The sequence below is a fragment of the Corvus hawaiiensis genome, chromosome 7, assembly GCF_020740725.1.
Source record: "Corvus hawaiiensis isolate bCorHaw1 chromosome 7, bCorHaw1.pri.cur, whole genome shotgun sequence".
NCBI classification, from domain to species: domain Eukaryota; kingdom Metazoa; phylum Chordata; class Aves; order Passeriformes; family Corvidae; genus Corvus; species Corvus hawaiiensis.
Window position 1 is genome coordinate 14,321,251 of NC_063219.1, and position 21,297 is coordinate 14,342,547.

General features: G+C 41.0%; 2 protein-coding genes and 2 non-coding genes across 6 annotated transcripts; 1 reads left to right on the forward strand and 3 right to left on the reverse strand.

The window, feature by feature from the left end:
- Window positions 1-1,156: 1,156 nt before the first annotated feature.
- Window positions 1,157-4,845, reverse strand: EEF1B2 (eukaryotic translation elongation factor 1 beta 2). The gene is made up of 6 exons (XM_048309792.1): window positions 4,682-4,845; window positions 4,369-4,491; window positions 3,159-3,282; window positions 2,719-2,785; window positions 1,892-2,017; window positions 1,157-1,389 (listed from the first exon to the last, which is right to left on the reverse strand). The coding sequence occupies exons 1-6, from the start codon at window positions 4,759-4,761 to the stop codon at window positions 1,235-1,237; spliced, it is 675 nt and encodes a 224-aa protein (XP_048165749.1). The 5' UTR covers window positions 4,762-4,845; the 3' UTR covers window positions 1,157-1,234.
- Window positions 2,269-2,402, reverse strand: LOC125329024. The gene has a single exon (XR_007205017.1). It is a non-coding gene; the product is annotated as a small nucleolar RNA SNORA41 (small nucleolar RNA).
- Window positions 2,859-2,938, reverse strand: LOC125329020. The gene has a single exon (XR_007205014.1). It is a non-coding gene; the product is annotated as a small nucleolar RNA SNORD51 (small nucleolar RNA).
- Window positions 4,846-5,330: 485 nt separating the features above from the next.
- Window positions 5,331-20,291, forward strand: NDUFS1 (NADH:ubiquinone oxidoreductase core subunit S1). Of its 3 annotated transcripts, none has more exons than XM_048309788.1 (19): window positions 5,331-5,420; window positions 5,898-5,965; window positions 6,195-6,286; window positions 7,728-7,835; window positions 8,928-9,004; window positions 9,097-9,178; window positions 9,288-9,418; window positions 10,122-10,307; window positions 11,951-12,085; window positions 12,459-12,573; window positions 13,559-13,704; window positions 14,182-14,310; window positions 15,287-15,416; window positions 15,905-16,065; window positions 17,626-17,780; window positions 18,340-18,515; window positions 19,247-19,381; window positions 19,569-19,641; window positions 19,938-20,291. In XM_048309788.1, the coding sequence occupies exons 2-19, from the start codon at window positions 5,902-5,904 to the stop codon at window positions 20,027-20,029; spliced, it is 2,187 nt and encodes a 728-aa protein (XP_048165745.1). In that variant the 5' UTR covers window positions 5,331-5,420; window positions 5,898-5,901; the 3' UTR covers window positions 20,030-20,291. The 3 variants fall into 3 exon arrangements, with proteins under 3 accessions (XP_048165745.1, XP_048165746.1, XP_048165747.1); XM_048309789.1 differs by lacking the exon at window positions 5,331-5,420 and adding an exon at window positions 5,613-5,635; XM_048309790.1 differs by lacking the exon at window positions 5,331-5,420 and adding an exon at window positions 5,699-5,782.
- Window positions 20,292-21,297: the final 1,006 nt, after the last annotated feature.

A 21,297-nucleotide genomic window follows, 5' to 3' on the forward strand; every position in this document is an offset into this window, starting at 1 on the left:
AACCACAGAGATGCTCTGTGAGAAAAACAACAAAAGGAGTTACTTAAGCTGCTGCTGTCAGGCTTTGACACTGGGCATGTTCATCTCAGAGACCAATGTGGCACATAAAAGGCCTCCAGTTCACGCTCACAATAAATCCTGTCAGTCCAACGCAAGGCCTAGAATTGTGAATTTGTCTAGAAGCTCCACAACTTCAACAGCTTTTTAACTTTTTATCATTCCTATGGATAGTTTTTGGGAAACAATTTATTCCTGATAGGTTCTTCAATCGTTAAAAAAAAAGGCAAAATCAATCTAGAAACCAATCTGGAGCAAACAGCTCAAACTGATGTTAATTTTGCTACTTTTTATATCCTTTATGTATTTGCATTTTCATCTATTTTTTTATTGTTTCAGTCATGGTCACGGGTCAAGTCTATCACGTAAGTGAGTCAGACAGCTGCAGGGGCTGCAGCCCGTGGATCATTCCCGATCCCTGCCCGGGGCAGACGCCGCACCGCGGGCAGCGCTGGGCTCGCAGCGCCCCGCAGAGGCACCGCCCGCACCCCGCATGGAAGCGGCTCCTCCTCAACATTAATTGCTGTTTAATAAAGACACAGAACTCGACGGAATTTCATTGCAGATGTTTCCAAACCTCAAAAAAACCCCAACCAAGAAAAAAACCCAAACAAAAAACCAACCAACCAACCAAAAAACCCCTCTACATCACAGAACAGGTGAGAAAGAACCAGGGTAGTCTCAGGCCTTATCTTTAGAGCACTGCAGTCATTTTGGATGTAGCTTCGTCTCCCTCTCACTGGAGTTTTAACTGTCAACAAAGGCCATGATGTATTTGGTTAGTCACCACCCTCACGGAAGAAAAGGAATTCGTTTACCCACTAAAACATTACTTGCACTTTGACCAAGCACTGCTCTTTTCCCTTAAAACCATCCATCCAGAGAAATTACAAACATTTCCGAAGAAGCAATTTCTCCACAGATGGAGCAAACAGCATTTCAGTGTTTTAAAGCCATGTTAACACTGAAATGATGGTAAATGTAAATTTTCTGTTTTCTTCACTCATGTTCTTGGGTACTACAGTGAGGTGTCAGAGCAACCTTAAAACTCAGTTCCAGCTTCTACTTTACCCATTCAGAAAACATTACATTTGTGAGCTGGGTTACTCTAAGATTTTAATTAAGCACAGACACTGCACATTTTTTGCAACAACATTTATTCTAGATATATCAAGACTTAAATCTTATTGAAAGCAGCTACATCCATTGATTGTACATAATCTTCAAAAGCTGTTATTCTCTCTTCCAGCATATCTGTTCCAACTTTATCATCTTCAACAACGCACTGGATCTGAAGCTTTTTGATACCGTAGCCAACAGGTACTAGCTTGGCTGCAAAATAAAAAAGGCATTTAGTACTCTTTTATTGGTGGAATCTCTTAAAAACACCAATCTAAGATTGAACTGACCAAAGCAATTTTCAGGAATACATAAAAACAGCCTTTGTTCCACATTATGGACCATCTAATTAACAACCCAGCGTTCATTACAATGGACTGAAGAAGGGTTTCTTTCTGTGGACAGAAAACCAGTGATGTGGGTGGTATGGGAGTTTGTTTGCTGCATCCACAGTTGCACAGGGAGATGCAGGATAGCAGAGCTAAAGTTTTACAGCTTTCAAAACCTGTATTCAAATCTTAACCAGGGCACTGCACTAATACACCTTTTCTGACCATATGAAGACACTGAAGTACTGTAGTATTGCAGTTCCCCCGTTTTAGCTACCTGCCTTTCAGAGATCAGCAAGCAGTGACTGCAAGTCCAACTAGTCATACACTATCCCAAGGGACTGCACTCTCTCCCTCTCCCTGCTCTGGTATTTCCCCATACTTACAAGATCCCCAGACCAAGCCATCTGCTTGAATGCTTCGAACACACTCCTCTAGTTTGGCCATGTCTGTCTCATCATCCCAAGGTTTCACATCAAGCAAGATTGATGACTTGGCAACAACAGCTGGTTCTGGGGGAAGGAAATCACCATGAAAAGGAAGAAATCTTTCAAAAACTCACTGATATACTTGCAAACTAGTTTTACGAGAGCAACTTATCCAATTTCATGAACAAGAAGCTGCTCACATAGCTGTGACAGGCCTCTGGAACCAATGTACATTTCTGAAGTACTGCAGCTGTGTACATCCCAACTTTCAATACATAGATACACTACGTTCTTGAGGAACAGTCCCATAAAAGAACACAGATTTAAGTAGCTGACAGTGTTTGTTACATAGGAAGTCCTTCTCAGAAGATCTGGGAAGGAGCTTAACGCTGTGTAACAGTTTATTTTCCACAGAGGGAATACTGCAACTGCTACAGTTCTGAACAGTTCCAGACCAGTAGCTGTGGAGTAACTTGTGCATTGCAGCAGTTTCTCTAAACTTTCACAGAAAATCCTCAAGTTATTTCCATTTATGTAGGAAGCTCAGTCTCTGGAAAGAACAAGCAGCAGGAGTGTACAAAGCACAACAAAAGGCACGTTAACATTCCCATTTGCTGTGGGAAGGCTGAGTTCACAGGCAATTCAAGTGAAGCCAATTACTCCTGTCTCATTCAGTCAAGCTGATCTATTATTACAGTTAATTAGTGTTTCCAGCCATCCTGTTCAAATGCATGAAAATTAACTCAAGCATAAAAGATTAGGAAGTTCTTGGCATGCATACATACTTTTGGACTTCTTTGATTCATACTGGGCCAGACGTTCTTCCCTCAGTTTCTTTGCTTCTTCACTTTCCTGAAGGAGAAATTTGCAGCTACAGTAAAGCACCAAACCCCCTGCATCTCCGAAGCGCTACCAAACTGACTGGCATCTACTCAGATAAAAACAAATCATCACAACTGTCAGCCGAAAGATGGTGATTTTTTGTTTTACTCATCATGTAACCAGTCAAAGTTGGATAGTTCACCCATTCCAACATATTATTTTCTAAATTTTGAGGGTTTACCTTCCAAGCTTCCTATTCTGCAAAGATAAGATACACTTGAGAATTCCAAGAAGGATCTGTTATCAAAGTCAGAAATGTAAGTAACTAGGTCGAGGTGAAAATCTGCATACCTGCATTTATTTGTAAAAAGCAATAAAAATAATACAAAAAGGTCATAAGTACCTCCTCATCATCAGATCCAAAAAGGTCAATGTCATCATCATCTTTGCTATCTGTGGCCACACCTGTTGTATCCTCAACATCAGCAGGACCGTATTTTCCCAAAGCCTTCTTTACTCCTGGTAAGCTGAAAGAAAAATACAAATATTAGGAACCTACTAAAACGTCAGTACAATCACTGCCAGTTCATCAGTGCATCTACAAACGCATTTGTAATGAAAACCTTGTGCTAAAGAGTAAAAATCCAGTTGTGCTACTTGAAATCAGAACCTCCTGAAAGACAGCCCCCAATGGTCCTGACACGCCAGATGAGTAATCTGTGAATATGGGATTTGCTGTAGCTCGTCAAAGCTGGTACGATCCTGCCCAACACTGCTACTCCAACTTGGCACATGGATACGAAAAGCTTTCTTACTGGAATCTTTTACCTGCACTACATTCTGTCTAGAAGGAATTACCAACTTCTTGCTCTAGAACTACTTTCACTTGTTTAAGAACTAGCAAGTGACTGAAAACACATTACTGAAAGGTAACTGCTACTTTCCTATCTTTCAGTGAACATTTTACCCTAAACCCTCACTCTCAACAGGACAAGGGACCAGAACTCCCTGAATTTACCTTCTGCAGCTCACATATCCTAGTATCTTAGAATAAGCTCATAGTTGTATTGCTAATATGAACTGCTGTTACTGGAGCCATAAAACTGGCTTTTGATTTCAGGAACCATAAGTGGTTTCTAGAGCGGACTTTGTGAAACCACTTTAGAACCTCAGTCGCCTTCAGCATTACAAAAGCTTCGGAAGCGGACTGGAGACTGAGCCAACCACCTCTGCAAGAGTTTCCTCTGAAGAGGACTGAGGCTCAGAAAAAGCAGTGTAGCAATACTGACCCTAGCTATGCTATGCCTTTTGAGAGGCCTGCAGTCTCCATGGATGTCAATGCCGCACCTTTCACGAACACTTAAAATCACTAAAAAAAAATAGACATAGTATTTCCTTTTATATTTCCCCTTCTTTCCATGTCCTTCTGTACTAAAAATCATTAATTTTGTCTTCCATAGAAGAGATCTGCCCTACTTCTGCAACTGTTTGTGTTCCAACAACACAAAATACCACGTGGTACTACCGGAAACCAGTTTTGTTCAAACTCGAACAAACCCAACAATTTGTAGGCTAGTTTGCAGAGATATTGCACCTTCGCAGTTTAACCATACCTCGCCTTTTGCTTTTCATACGACTTAATATGATTGTACCACCGGAGAGCATGGAACAAGTCTGCAGGCGGCGGGGCAGCGATCGCTTCGAAAACTGCTATGTCAGCCTGCGAAGGGACGTACCTGCGGAGAACATGGCAAATTAACCCCCTGCTCGGGGCACGCAGGAACACGTGGAGCAGCGGTGGCCGCCGAGCAGTGCCACCCGTGCAGCTGCCAGGGTGACTCAGGGCCCTTCCGCGTCCCCACCGCTTGTCCCCGCCAGGCCCGACTCATGTTCCCCGCACCCCGGAACCCCCCCGCCGCCTCTCACCCCTCGATGTAGCTCTTGTCGGCCAGGAAGTCGTTGAGGACGCGGAGGCCCGCGGCGGACTTCAGGTCCCCAAAGCCCATGGCGGCGGCGCGCGGCCCACACGCAGCGCCCGCCCCGACCGCCACCGCCGCGGGAAAGGGCCTCGTCGCGCCTGCGCCGGCATTATATACCGCCGGTATCCCTCCGCGAGACTGCGCGCAAGCGTATCCTTCCGCGAGAGCGAGCCGCGAGGTAGCTCCTCACGGCTCGGCTCCTGCAGTGCAGAGCGTTTAGCAGGCGGGACACCAGAGGTGCGGGGAAGCATCGGAGTAATAAAAGCGAGGCTGACTATAAACCCTAGGAAGGTTTGCGGCGTTACAGGGGTTCTGTAACATTGTGCTGTTGCCACACCCCGCCCCGCTGGCAACAGCGGAAATTGCCGGAGTTGGGCGAAGAAAGAAGCGGAAAGGGACGGAAATTGCCGAGAGAAGGGTAGTGCGTGTGACGGTGGCCGAAAAGGCTGTGGGCTAGTGGCTGAAATTGCTCCTGTCATCGTTCGCCGACTACTTGCCGGAAATACCCGAAGCGGTTCGCTCCGGAGGTTCCCGAGCGTGGACTGCCCTCTCCGGAGATTGCCGAAGAAGGCTCCGGAGATTGCCGAAGGTGGCTGAGGGCAGCGGCGGAAAGGCCCGAGGCCGCCGCCATAAAGGCCGAGGCGGAGCGCAGCCGTCCCGCGGCGCCGCCGCCCGTCCCGCGCCAGGTAACGGCGGTGCCGCTGCGGCGCGGGCTCGGTGGGCGCGGTGCCGCTGCTCCGGGCGCCGCCGCCGCTCCCGGTGTCCTTGACGGGCCGGGGGCTGCCCAGCAGGCAGCGGCGCCTCCAAGGTGACCCGCACGTCGTGTAGCGCTGTTGCCGGTCGTGCCCTCGGCCGCGGGGACGACAGCACCGGGCCCGCCGCCGCCGAGCTGCGCCGTCGGGTCCGTGGGGGAGCGGGGTAGGGGCCGGCGCTCCGCTGCAGGCGGAGAGGCCGCTCGGTGACGTTCCTATGCGTGTGTATAAATTGCTAAAGAACCATATCTTGTGTCTGAAGGCGGTAACTCGGTCTCCCATAAGCGTACATACAGGTGTATATACGTGCTCCTTTCCAGCTGCTGTAGAAGTTTTTACTCTGCCTGTTTAAAACTTGTCAGCAGACATTCAAACTAATAACAACAGTGCCGTTTTCTTTCTTTACTAAAGCACCATGCTTCGACTGCTTGCTGTCCCCAGGACCTTAGCTGGGGTCACCCAGTCCTCCAGAGTATGTGGTAAGTGTAGTTTATACCTGGGTCTGTGGTGATAAACTTATGTGCAGTTTATTTATTGAAGGGCACGTGTGCATGCTTGGTTTGCAGGCTAAGGGATTCTGTGTTGCACTGTTTGTAGAACTGGGGTTCTATCAGCACTGTATAACTAAAATCAGGAGTGTGGGGTCTGATGGTTTGCATCTAGCAGTAAGTGAAAGTTGTTTTTGTTTTCTCTTTCCGTGTCCTTCAGGACGTACAACTGCAACAGCAGCCAGCAACCAAATAGAGGTGTTTGTGGATGGCCATCCTGTATTGGTGAACCCGGGAACCACAGTACTGCAGGTGTGGGGAATGGCATTCTGAATTTTCTGGGACTTCCCATCTTACTTCTTGGCAGCATGTTCTATTCCACACAGCAGAAACCTACCCACCTTTACATTGTTTCTTGCAATTCTTTAGGGGTGTTTTAACTGACTGTGATGCAACTTCATGTGACAGAAATCCTTGGAGGAATTCAGTGTATGAAAAAGAAAAATACACTATGGTTGCCTGAAAGAAGATGCATGCAGCATCAATCCCAGCTACAAAAATTTATGCAATGCAATAACAGACTTTGATAAATTCTGGTTGAACTTCTGTCTCTGAGCAATAAGTGACCTCGTAGTCTTTCAGAACCCGTAAATTTTGTAAAGTCTTGTTACAGCGTGTCTTGGTTAAATGAGGGATTGTCTCCTTTTAGTTATTAGCTGTTACAATTCAGAGTGCTCATCCTTAGCTGCTTTTATTATTCTTAGTGTGGGAAGAAAGGGAATCTGGATCTCCTAGCCTGTACTGAGCATTGTTGCCTTTCAGGCTTAAGTGTCAAGCTTCTTTTTAAGGAGCCATTAAATGGGGATGTGTATAGTGAGTTAAAATATTAAAGTACATAATTTATTTCAATATGTAGCCTTTGTTCTTTGGATACATGTTCCTAATTTATTTAGGCATTAGAATGCCCCCAGCAGGAACCTAGTGTAAATTTTTCTTAAGTGCTATTTTTTCAAATTAGCTTTTCAGGTTTGCTGACATGGTTCTTTTTGCTTTTGGTAGAAATTGTCAGAAAAATTAGATCTTGTTAGAGGGCTTTTTTATTAAAGTTGGTGGTATTTCTTCTGGCAGGCATAGCTGTTATGCTGTAACATAGATCCCGTAAACCCCCATCAGCTGTGGGGGTTTTATGCAGGAAAGGCTGTCTTCATCTGTTCTCTGCAAGTTTGTTGGCTCTGTCCTCCTGTCTCCTCTTCTGTCATGTTGTCATTGAGTTTGGGGTCTGCTGAAGTTGAAGATTGACTCTGCTGGAGTACCTTTATACAGAGTGTCAGTGTTGCTGAATTATCTGAAATCATTATGCCTGTTGTTGCTCTCTTTATGTTTTTCAGTTTTTGCTTTGATGCACTTTTCTTTAAAGAGTGTTTGTGTTCTTAAAAAAGTTATTTATATTGTTAGTGCCCTGTTACAGAGAACTGTCTCTATTATTGGAGGAAAGAATGAAAAAGGGGTCAGTTCTCATTTCCTCAATCATTTACAAAGGTTAGAGAAACTGTATTTGTAATTGATATCTTGGCATTTTTTTGCTTTGTCACAATTTTTTATTTATGGTCACTTCTTAAGATGGAAGGTCAAATGCACTCTATTCTTGAGCACTGACAATATTACTCTTTGAAAAGCTGCTTAGTGTTTTCTGAGGTGGAGCTGGAAAGTCTAACTAAGATTTAATTCTCCTTTGTTTCTTTTTTTTTTATAGGCCTGTGAAAAGGCTGGAGTTCAGATACCTCGTTTTTGTTACCATGATCGTCTCTCTGTTGCTGGGAACTGTAGGATGTGTCTTGTGGAAATAGAGAAAGCTCCAAAGGTATTGTTTGTGTTTCGTAGGAATTGCAATATGGAATTCAATAGGAATTTTTTTCTGTGCTTGGTCCTAGTTTAAATCTTGTAAATAATTGTTGTCATTTAGCTGCTCAGAGCATTTTTTTCTCATCTCCCTGCTGGACAGCAGGGATTGCCTATGGGTCAGAGTCAGTTCTCAGGTTATTATGGATTATCTTGCTCTTGGATATGAGCATTTGATAGCTGTGTGTTTGCAGTTAGATGCATTTTATGCTTTGTAGTTCAAGCTTCAGCCATGCATTTTCAGCTGATACTACATAAATAATAAACTTCAGATACTGTATGAATTTAGCTGTAGGATAACCATCTGCATTCTAAGTAAAGATTGCAGTTAGTAGTTTCTATTTTAATGCATTCATATCTCTTGGGAAATAGTAGTTGATTTCAGGAGTGAACACTGTCTTCAGCAGTACTAAGAAATCTATGCACTTTCTTTTGAAGTTCAGTCTTGGATTACACGTTTATACTCACACATAAAATTCTTTTGGTCACCCCAACTTCAATTCCATAGTTTGAGCTTTGGGTCTCTGGAAATGTTGGGTTATCACTAAAGGTGGAAGTCACAATGGGATTGAAAAGTAAGAGGGATTTGCTTACTGAGCAGGCATTCTTGTTCATCTTGCAGTAATCTCGAGAAGAATTTTATTCCAAGACTTTATACAGGCTTTGTGCAAATAAATGTCTTGTAAATTATTCACACTCTGAACTTCAGTTCTAGAGGTTTTCCAGATGTCTGCTGAAGCTCTTTGATTTGCCTTGTACCTGTTACAACTGACATTCTTAATGCTGTAACTGCTTGAATTGGCACCGGAAATGGTAGAATTTTTAACGTTAAATAAATCATAACTAATTTAACCTTTTTATATAGCAGATTATTACTAAATATGGCTTCTAGCGACTTTATCAGTTAGACTATTTTTTTCCCTTGCAGACCTCTTTATTTCTATTTATTTATAACGGATACCTACGTTAGAATTATGGGGGAGGGAGTGGGGGTTTGTGCCCATGCTGAGAAGAAATATATTGTATTCATGCTTGCTTTTTATGGTGATTGCAGCCAGTTGCTGCTTGTGCCATGCCAGTTATGAAGGGCTGGAATATACTGACAAACTCTGAGAAGTCCAGGAAAGCAAGGTACCTTTCTTTTAGCCTCCTTTGGCTGATTAGTTGTACTATCTGCTAAATGGTGTTAAGTTGACATTAACTTCATTCTCTGAACCTAACAGAGAGGGTGTAATGGAGTTTCTGCTGGCAAATCACCCATTGGACTGTCCTATCTGTGATCAGGGTGGAGAATGTGATCTACAGGTACAACATCCAATTAAATTGTGTAGACTTATGTATAATACTTTTGTCTTAGATGAAATTGTGCATATCCAGCAGCCTGGATATGTGTGTGTTCTGTTGTCTGTTCTAGGACCAATCAATGATGTTTGGCAGTGACAGGAGCAGATTTAGAGAGGGCAAACGTGCTGTGGAGGACAAGAACATTGGCCCGTTAGTCAAAACCATCATGACTCGGTGTATACAGTGCACTCGATGCATCAGGTAACGTTTACTTTTCACTGAGGAGAGTACTGAGCAGGCATATTTGTGTCAGTTTGTTACTAGTGAAAGCAACCCCATGAGGGGTAGTCAGTTTTTAAAAACTTTCTTTTCTGATTGTACTTAAAATTTTTATTTCTGTTAGTGACTGATAGCTGGTTTCCTGGAGCTACCAGACAGGAAATAGAGAGATGGCCAATACATGAAAGTGAAATCAGAGTTCTGCAGGGCAGAACTGGTCCCATGGTGTTGGTGCCAGAATGGATATATGACTTCCTCAGCCACAGTTGTAAGATCTGTTTATTTTTGATAGCCTCTGGTAGCTATATTTGTGCTGTTCTGTAGTCCTGAGATGCAGTAGCAGCCAACTTGAGCCAGATGGAAAAGAATACAATGTACCCAACTAGTTCTAGAAAGAACTTGTTAGTTAGGACTAATCTTGGACTCAGTTTGTGTAATACAGTGAGTACGGAACTGTTCTGTTTTTTGATGTAACTCCCCCTAATTTTTGTAGCCCTTTCTGAATGAAGTTCTGCAGATGCTCCTGCATGTGATGGCACTGACTAATGCATCTAAACAATTGTTTTCTTCTTTCAGGTGTATGAATTAATGTTTTATCTTAAGAAAATGAGATGAGGGCTGAAAAATGTTCTGTGTTGCAGTTGTACATTCCAGATATGTTTCTCCTCCTTTGTGCATCTACCAGGTTTGCCAGTGAGGTTGCAGGGGTAGATGACTTGGGAACAACCGGAAGAGGAAATGATATGCAAGTTGGTACTTACGTTGAAAAAATGTTTATGTCTGAGTTATCAGGAAATATTATTGACATCTGCCCAGTTGGTGCTCTTACCTCCAAGCCATATGCTTTTACTGCACGCCCATGGGAGACAAGGTAGGTGTCTTAACTCATACTGAAGACACAGCTTTCTCTGTGTCTTACACCTTATCTTAGAATATGTCCATCTGTGATACCAAGGGTTTTCTCTGATTTTTGTTTTCTGCATTTTTGTGGTAGACTTTTCCATAGACTGAATCTAACACAAATTCTGTTACTTACAGCTTATTTAAAAAAGGAAGAATGTTATAGCTTATAGACTGCTCTTCCCTTATTTTTACCCTTAAATGTTTTTGACTTGTAGGTTGTGCTGATTGCTTAGTAAAAGATGTGTATAAAGGAAAATACAAATTCATTAACTGAGTAATTGTTGAAGATACTATTTAAACTATCTTGTGGAACTAAGCTGTCCAGCCTCAGAGCAGATCTCCGTGCGATTTTCTTAAGTAGCTGTTTAACCCTAAACAAGACCTGAAACACATTCAGGAGACAGAATCACAGAATGTTAAGGGTTGGAATGGACCTTGAAAATCATAGAGTCCCAACTACCCCTGCCATGCACAGGGACACTTCCCACTAGACCAGGTTGCTCACGACTTTATCCAGCCTGGCCTCGAACATAGGGGCATGCTGGTTTGAGCATCCCAAGGACATTCCAAATCCTCAGGAGCTATTGCAATGAGTCTGGAGGAGCAGGGGAAGGCGGAGGGAGGAAGGTGTCTCCCCACAGAGCGGCTCTCCGAGAAGGTGGAGGGTGTAATTACCAACAGTGTCCGCTGGAGGGCTCCCGAAGCTCGGAGCCGGCAGCGATGCTGAGCGCAAGCACCGGATCAGACTCTGGACCGGCAATTCTGTCCTGTCACAAACCAGTGTAGCACACTATGACGGGATGACATCCTTAACCCACCTTCCAGAGATGGTAAACAGCAAACAGGGAACGTATCCAGCCAGCAAAGTGTTACATAACACAGCTCTGAGAACGTGTGCAGCAACTCTGAGACTAGCGCCTGTTAAACTAATACAATGAATACTTGTAACAAAGTCGTTTTCACACACTCTGGTCAGATCTGTTGTTATCTCAACTCTTCATGCCCCCACTAGGTGCTTAAAAGGACTGTTGTGATTTAATTCAGCAGGCAGCTAAACACCACATAGCCACTTGCTCACTTCAGTCCCCCATGGAGAATGGGAGAGAAAATTGGGGAGGAAAAAGATAAAATTTATGGGCTGAAATAAACACAGTTTAGTAGACAGAAAAAGAAAATTATAATAATGATAAAAGAATTAGTATATGCAAAGCAAGTGATGCACACTGCAACTGCCCGGCCAGTCCTGGAGTAGCAGCCCCCAGCCAGCTTTCCCCCTAGTTCATATGCTGAGCTTGCTGCTGTGTGGTGCAGAACATCCCTTTGGCCCGTTGGGGTCAGCTGTCCTGCCTGTGTTCCCCCAGATTCTTGTGCCCCTGAGCCTCCTTGCTGGTGGGACTGGGTGAGAAGCTGAGAAGTCCTTAATGTGGTGTAAATGTTGCTTAGCAACAACTAGAACATCCCTGTGTTATCACACTATTCTCACCCTAAATCCAAAATACAGCACTATACCAGTTACTAGGAAGAAAATTAACTCTATTCAGGCCAAAAATAAGACACTGTTGCTACTTATATATGAAAGACTGAAAATGGTTTATTTGTTCTTCTAAACAGGAAGGTAGAGTCAATTGATGTGCTTGATGCAGTTGGAAGCAACATCGTAGTGAGCACAAGAACTGGAGAAGTGATGAGAATTTTGCCAAGGCTGCATGAAGATATCAATGAGGAATGGATATCTGACAAAACAAGGTGTGTGGATGTGGTTGTACCTACATCTTTATACATGCATTAAAGGCACACTTTGCAGAACGAGAAATGTGCACAGTAGCACTGACTTTGGGATTCAACTCTTAGTATTGTAAAGCTACAGTGAAAAAAAATAATTGGTAAAATGTTTTTTAATTCTATAATTGAAGTTGCTGAGTTTTCTAATGTTCTGATTTTTGTACCTTATTTTCACAGTAACTTATTTGTATTACTGGTTGCTTTGTGTGTTTTTGAGAAGAAAAACTTTCAGGGGAAATATTTCTCTTTTCTAAAAGCTTGCAATTAGAAAACTCACTGAATTATACACAATTATCTTTATCTTTGTTCTTTTATAATATTCTTGTTGTTCATTTAGGTTTGCTTATGATGGTCTGAAGCGTCAGAGACTTACTCAGCCAATGATCAAAAATGAGAAAGGAGTGTTTGTTTATGCCTCATGGGAGGATGTTTTAGCTCGTGTTGCTGGTGTGGTAAGAACGGTTTTCAATAGAAGTAGCCTAAAATTAATTTCTAAAGCTGGATGTATTACAAATATTAATATCAAATGGGTTATATCAAAAAAGCTTTTCTCTTCAAGGTTAGAGGGGAACATTTGCTAATCCATTGTGTTTCCTCATAAATTTCTCATTTTTACTAATACTTCCTGTTTCATGGATTGGACCTTTTAAAGAACTTTTGCTTTCATTTGGAGCGTTGGGAGAGAAATTACTTTTATTCAAATAGGAAAGTAAACTGTTTCTTCAGAAATTTAGGAGGAAGCAATTTTCCTGAATACGCTGATCTATCTGAAGACATCTTTAAATTTATTTAAACCGTGCTATCACCACTTTTGCCATCAAAGACATTAAATCTGTATTACTTATATCTGACTTGTGCTTTCTCAGTGCTTTCTCTGTGTGGTGATTGATTCTGCAGCTCAAATGAAGTGCTGCATGACTGCTCTGGATTTTGATTAAAAATTTTATGTGGGTGAAGTAGAATTGAATAACTGTAATTGAACTTTCCTCAAGGATGTTTTTGCCCATACTACAGTAGCAGGGTTTGTTACAAAAACTCTTGCTTCTCAGATAATGCCTTTGACTTAAGTTTACTACCAGAGCTTGTGTTAGGGAAGTTTGTATTCTGTCTGCACTGTGGCTTTCTTAAAATAAAAGCATTCACCAACCTTCCTCTCTCACCATACCAAATGAGAATTAGCTACATCTGAGTGATGACTCAAGTAGGAGAGACCTGCATAGAATACAGAGAGCTCCTCTTTCCTTATCATGAGTTCTGAAGGAGCTGGAGTTGCTGCCTGGCAGGAATCAGACACCACTGATCCATTTGTGCTACTCCAGGCCAGTGGTTGCACTGCTGGCTTTGGCACACCTTAATATGACAAGTATTTACCTGGGCCAAATGAGAACTTATTTCAGTGGTTTCTTTTGTTTGTGTTTTTACTTCCTTTCTCTCCAGCTCCACGCAGTTGACGGTAAGGAAGTAGCAGCAGTTGTAGGAGGGCTGGTGGATGCAGAAGCACTAATAGCTCTGAAAGACCTACTGAATAGAGTGAATTGTGATACACTCTGCACTGAAGAGATCTTCCCTACTGCTGGAGCTGGGTAAGAGGACAGGCAATGTCTGGCTGTAATTAGTATGTTAATAAATTTTCCAGTTTGCAGATCATCTCATGGCAATATTCTGAAATTAGCAGGGATAACAATTGCTGATGCAGTGTTTATTTGAATTTACAATACTCACATATAGAGAGTATTTATGGATTGTGAGTTGATGCATAGTTGATCTCTACTCCAGCAAGGGTTGCATGCTTTACCCCCATGTTGTACTGTATGTATGGCTGCTGCAGTTTACCAGTGAGTTACTGAAAGCCAGTTACTCTCTTGTGAGCTGGATAAGTTGGTCTATTTCTATTTGTGGTGTGAAAACTTTAGTACAGTTATAATTAGTAATTTGGATTGAGAAATCTCTTCTTTCTCTTTCTTTCCCCAAGATGAAAAAGTATTTTGAGCATCTACAATCTTTACCATTCCTTCCCTCTACTGAATTTTCATCCTCTTTCTTACATCTTTTTGTTATAGCACGGATTTACGCTCTAACTACCTGCTGAATACTAAGATTGCTGGGGTGGAGGAGGCAGATGTCCTCCTTCTGGTTGGCACCAATCCACGCTTTGAGGCGCCGCTTTTTAATGCTAGAATTCGAAAGAGGTTTGTATTCCTTGGTGGCGAATAAGCATGTGAATCCATCTGGATTTGATAGAATGCTTGGTTGGAGCTGCAGGCAGTAACTTGAGAGCATTCATTCAGATGGGATCATTGGATTTAGTTCACCTTTTAGTAATGGGAATGGTTATTTATGTGTGGAAAAAGGGTAGTACCCTATAGTGTAGAGCTAGTTCATTCTCACTTTGACATTTTACATTAAGTTCATCTACTCAGACATTATTCCTTTGTTACATTACACAGACACCTCAGATTCTCTGTTTTATAGAAGTCTGTTGAAGCATATTCCTTGCAGATTTATTTTCAGCATCGGTTTACTGCTTCTTGTATTGTAACAAATCAGATGTGCTGAGTTTAGAAGCAGTCATTCAAGTTTAACATTTTCTTTGCCAAGTAGTGTGGCTTGCCCAAACTTTTGAACATAGCTAATTCAATTTTAATAACATATGTCAGTATGAGGCAAGTGAGGTCTATAAAAGCCCTGTCCTTCTTAATGCTAGGATAATGTAATTTTAAACAGTAATGATGTTGAAATTTTGAGAGGAGAAAATGCAGTGAGGCTTTTGAATGTATTTTTATAAGTCTGTGCCATGAGAAGCTGCAGAAAAGAAAAAATGGCTAATCAGCTAGCTAAATTTTTCTGTGTTTATCTAAGAAATAAGTGGATTTCTAAAACTGAATTGGCAGAAGTTTGAGGGGAGGAGGGAATTGAGTTGTGAAGTTGTCGTAAGGTGTGTTGCTGTGCTGTTTCTGGAACATATCTAGAGAAATAATCCTAAAAAACCTTTAGGCTTGCTTATGTCAGAATAAAAGCTAAACTGCATGTTAAGAAAACAGTGAATGCCATTTAAATTCCTTTGCAATCCTATTTTAAGTTACTGCTGAAGTTATAATTAGTGGCTTTGGTTGGGTAAAACTCTGTATTTTTAAAATTTTTATAAAATGTTTGCTGTCTTTTCAGCTGGCTTCACAATGACTTGCAAGTGGCCCTTGTCGGCTCTCCTGTGAATTTGACCTACACTTATGAACATCTAGGAGACTCCCCACAGATACTTCAGGACATTGCTTCTGGCAAACATGCCTTCTCCAAGGTACACAGAACTTAAGAGTGTGACTGTTAAATTCCACAGATATTGAGTAATAATCTGAATTCCCCAGAGACAGATTTGAAGAAAAGTACCATATTGTAGATGGGGTTATGTGCTTTTAATCAAATGCAGAGATGAGGTAATGATTAGTGTGCACCAAATATGTATAAACTGTGTAATATATTCAGGTGTGCAAAACTGTGCAGTGCAGGAAACTCCTGGAATAGTTCTTGACATAAAACAGGCTGTTTCAGGCGTTGCTGTTTCCACTTAAATGTGTGGTTATCGAGTGCACAGTTCTGTGTTTACAAGGTAGTTTCCTGCTTTACAGCAGTTTCTCTTGGCTTTATCTCTAAATGAAACAATGACCATTTTGGAACTGTAGATTTGCATGGAAGAGTTATGGAGAAATTTTGGGATTTATTACATTTTCTGTATCAAGAATTGTCTTCATAGCTGTGGAATGAATTTCTGGTTCTTGACTTGCATAGGTCCTCGACCATGCCAAAAAGCCGATGGTGGTGGTGGGAAGCGCAGCCCTGCAGCGCAGTGACGGAGCCGCCATCCATGCTGCTGTTTCCACCATTGCACAGAATGCCAGGGCCAAGAGTGGTGCTGATGCTGATTGGAAAGTCATGAACATCCTACACAGGTTTGCTTTAAAATTTTTTTGGGAGTAGCTTGCTTGCACGTTGGACTACATGGGTTACCACAATGTATGTGTACAGATTGCTTTGTATACACACAAGCAACTTAATGGGTTAAAACCTGTAGGGGATATACAAAACTGAAGTACAAGCTAGCAAAATCTTCTTAATAAAAATGGATTCCTTGACCTGGCAAACTTTTCAGGCTCTCCATGAGATTTTGTTAATTTATTATATTCAAATGTTGAATTTAAGGTTTCGATTTAGGCATAGATTACAAGAGAGTTTAAAAACATCTACCACAGTGCTCAGTAGGATGCACAGCAGACCAGTGTCACTTGCTAAATGACTGCATTTTATCTAGAGGAAGAAAAACAAAATGGCAAGCATATTTAAATAATATGGTTTGTTTGTTTTTTTTAACATTCCTTTTACTGTGCAGCTTCTCAACTGAATAGTTAATAGAAAAGCTTCAAAGATTTTCATCTGAGGGTTTTTAATCTTAGCTATTCAGTTTATCAGGCTATTACTCCTTTAAATAGACAAGCGTCTCTTGGACAATCCTCCACCACTCCCTTTCTAAAATTCTGACTGTCAAATTGACCATCTCTGTAAAGGAAAAATTATTTAAACAAATGTAATGGCACTCTGTTCCGGAGACTCAACAAATTTCTTCTGCCAAAAGCGGCTTCATTGATGTAAAACTAGTAGAGTTAGAGCAGGGCTTGGTCCTCTGAAGGAAACTTAAATATAACATTCTGCTGCTGAAACTGAAATACTTAGTACCAAAACACTGATGAGTTAAAGAACACTCATGATACAAGTGTGGTTTGGCAGTCTTTCATATTGACTTCTGTACTTATGGTGCACCATCCGTTCTACCTTAAGTGTAAAAAGCAGCTTAACTTATTGAAACCTCTGTGTCTGTGTCAGACAAAATGAGTTACATTGGAAGACTGTACTCTAGAGAGAATCTTTTTTCTTTTAAATAAGACTGGCACCTGATTATGGAGGATTATGCAAAACTGTTGCTTTGGAAAAGGAAGACTGCCAGAAAATGAGAATGATTATTTCATTATTTTAAAAGTATTTTTATGTGTGAATAAATGAATAGTGATGAAATAGTGGTCTTAAGTCTTTGATGATTTTGAGTAGTGATGGCCCAAGAGCTGGTCTTTCATCTTCCATGTGAGTGCCCTGAATTAAAGGCCTGATGAGTTCCATTCGTAGCTCAAATGTCATCTGGAGCATCAAGCTTCACCAGTAAGCTGCCTGCTGCTAGGTCCTGACTTTCAATGTGCACCTTTATTCTTGCTCTCCCATCTTAAATAGGTGACATTGCCTGTGAAAACTTTAAATGGTGTCAGGTTGTCAAAATGCAGAACTAACTTGATACTCTGTCAAAAATTTCAGCTGCCTTTAAGCTTCATGTTTGTCTTGTTACTGCTAGGAACCTCTTTACATCCCTTCAAAATATTTAGTCAGAAAAAGAAGTTAGGTCTGTTCTGATGGGAGAGGGAGAATTCTGACATAACTTAAAAGTCACGATGTATTTGTTCCTACAGGGTTGCAAGTCAAGTAGCTGCTTTGGACCTGGGTTTCAAACCAGGAGTCGAGGCAATTAGGAAAAATCCTCCCAAAGTATTGTATCTCTTGGGAGCAGATTCGGGTTGTGTAACACGTCAAGACTTGCCAAAGGACTGTTTTATCATCTATCAAGGTAATTAGTACATGTAAATTAAGAAGTGTTGGAGAAAAGCATAAACAGTGGCATAAAACCCTTTGAGGAATTTCAGCCTTTGTTTTCTGCCAAGAAGCGGAACTTCTAACACATAACTGAGATACTGGTTACCTATTTCTTAGGTAAAGATGGGAAACAGTTGATGAGTAATAAGGGAATATAAACCAGTATAGGTCTTCAGAAATATAGCTTCAGACCTGGCAGACAAAACAGCTTTAGTTTCCAGCTGTTCTATCATACCAAAACATGATCTTAATCTAACAATACTTGTTCCAAGAACCTCCCAAATCTGAGTGACTATAGAGACTGAAGTACCATTTACTCCTCCTTGTAGTCCATTCATTCTCCCCAATGTGTTAGGCAAGTAAGACCTCAGAGCAGTCAGCCTAACAGTCTTCAGATTACTGGCTGAGCAAAACTTAGAAAATCTTTTTTTTCTGGGAACACAGAAATTCTGTGTTAGTAAAGCATTTCTTTTTATTTTGACTTACTTATGTCTCATGTGGTTGTGTACTGTTTCTTCTTCCCATGTATTTAGGGCACCATGGGGATGTGGGAGCTCCCATGGCTGATGTTATTCTCCCAGGAGCAGCATACACAGAGAAGGCAGCCACATATGTAAATACTGAAGGTCGGGCCCAGCAGACAAGAGTAGCAGTAACACCTCCCGGGATGGCGAGGGAAGACTGGAAAATTATTAGGGCTGTCTCTGAGGTACTGTTGCTGTTTTAAGTTGCTTCTAATAAAAATACACTGAGAGGTTAAGTTCCTTTTTCTAAACACTTTCCAGTGTAAAAAAAAGGTAGATTTTCAGGGAAACACATAGTTTTAAGAAGTAATGTTTTGTATTGAATCCTGTGTTAATTCTGTGAGTTAAATCATATTGTTTCCCTTTTGAGGATTGCTCTATTATTGTGGCTGCTGTATGTTGTTGGAATGCATAATGGGAAAGCTCTGCAAATTTTGCAGGTCTTTGTGAAGTGCTTTAGAGGAAGCTGCTGGGAGCATGCAGTTTCTTGTTTTTTAGAAAGAAAACAGCATAGACTCTTGAGGCCAGGATCTGGTGTCATTAGATGAGGTCAGATACGTGCTCACTACTCACAGGGAACAAGATGCATTGATAATTGCATCAACTTTTATCACCTTTGGTGGTAAACTAAGGAAAATGCAAGTATGGAAGGAGAAAAGTACTTCTTTTCTTTTTATCCTGTGTATAGCAAACAGGACAGCCTGGTTTTTAACATGGGGAAGTGTTGACTATGTAGGCATCAGAAGTGCAACAGAACACTGTGACTTTGCTTCAGTTTGTGCATTCTAACTGCCTGTGTTTTCAGGAGTGTAGGCTTTTCCCCACTTTACCTTAGGGATGTTAATGGATTGGTAATCTAAACCACTATGAATTAAATCCCTAGAATTGATGGCATTTCTTTCTGTGAATCTCTTAGTTGGCTGGTTTGACCTTGCCTTATGAGAACCTTGATCAAATACGGAAGCGTTTAGAAGAAGTATCACCCAACCTGGTTCGATATGATGATGTGGAAGAAGCTAACTACTTCATCCAGGCAAATGAATTGGCAAAGGTAAACAAAACTGAAGCATCTTGGCATGATTTAGTGCTGTTATATAGCATAATGCTTTTTAAAAAAAATCTTCACATGTAGTATGAGAAGCATTTTTGACACGCACTGAATGCAGAATTCACGAAACAAATGCTTTGGTAACAAGTTCCTATCATAAAGGTGACTTTCTTTTCCTTTCTTACCACAGTTAGCGAAGCAACAGCTTCTTGCTGATCCTCTTGTTCCACCTCAGCTCACAATAAAAGACTTTTATATGACAGGTATGTATAGTGTGGGTATGTATAGTGTGGGCTTTCCTTTCTGAAATCAGCAGAACATTTTACTTAGCTTTACAGTAAGGTTCTTACGATTAATTTAAAGCTTTCTGCTAAGATACACAAGATTTGAGTCTTTGGAAGAAACAAAATTTTTCAGTAAAATTATTTGGAATTTACATAAAGCACAGACTGTATTTTCAACTAAGTGATTTTATTTATCCTCTTTGTATCCAGTCTTGTACTAAATTTATTTTGTATTGTGTCTGTGCACTGACATGTTTGGATTTCTTTTTTTACAGATTCTATCAGTAGAGCATCACAGACAATGGCCAAGTGTGTGAAAGCTGTTGTTGAAGGTGCTCATGCAGTAGAAGAGCCCTCCATCTGCTAGAGACTAATCAGACTGCCACCACCTCCATCTAAGTTTTTGTTGCAGTTAACTGCTGTGACTGATACTTTTTTTTCAAAATCTATTTGACAGGCTGTTGTATTTTTTTTCCTTCCTTCATTCACATTTTCATCACTTCAAATAGCCCCATCATACTACAGGACTATTTCTGTGTCTGAGGGAACATGCAGCACTCAACTTACTGTACCCAGAGGCAGGGTACATTATGATTGTATACAAATAAATTATAATACCAAGCCACCTATTACCTGTGTAATTCATGTAGCTCGTGCTTCTTCCATGAAAAGAATTCAGTAAGCAACTCAGACTCAGTAAATCTTGGTTTTCTAGGAAGGAGTGTACACGACAAAAATACTAGATAGTAACTTTCTTCTAGGGTATCCAGGTATCTTAATTTTAAACCCTGGTCAGAATGTGAACGTGCTATTTTTGTAATGCACTTTTAAAGGAAGTTGTCCCTCATACCTGGTTTATGCCAATGTTCAGGCCTATCTCTGCTCTGGATATTTGTATGTTTCTTCATTTACTTTCAGTTGAGACTGCTCTTGGAGAAAATACAAATAATTTTGATGTTGTGGGGGAAAAAAGCAGTCTTCACACAGCTTCCTCATACTGAACTGCTTTAAAAATTAGCAGAAAGACAAAAAGCCTTTATACCAGTTCAAATACAGAAAAAAAATCTCAGTTTCTTTGTGCATTGATCTTTATATAACAAAGTGGGGGAAGGGGTTGTGTGTGGTACTTTTTGATTGGGTGGTTGGGGGTTTTTTTATGCTTTAGAGTAACTTCAGACCAGTAACTTTCTCCCTCTGTGTTATGCTGGTTTATATAAGTTTGGAAGAAGGATAACTTCCTCTTCAACTGGCTACTGAAGTTCAGTGTAATTCTTCCAAGAATTGTGAAAATGAGAACAGTATCATAAAGCCATCACTTCCAATTCTATTATAAAAAAAAAAAAGTGTTAATTTTGCATGAGGAAAAGCTACACTTTTTACCATAGAGTAATACTGAATGCATGGGGGTGCTGCTGTAGAAGTCTTAGTTTTATAAAATTCCTTTTTTCTTCCATGCTTAGAATTTTTCAGTGACAAACAAGTAACTTTTAAAAAAATTGTTTTCCTCTGGCCCAGGAAGAAAACTCTTCCTGGTTATCCTGGTGTATGACGGTGTCCTTACATGAGCTAGGTCTTAAATGTTGGGCATGGCTTTACTCAGCCTGCCAACTCCAGTTACCAACAGGGATGGGGTCA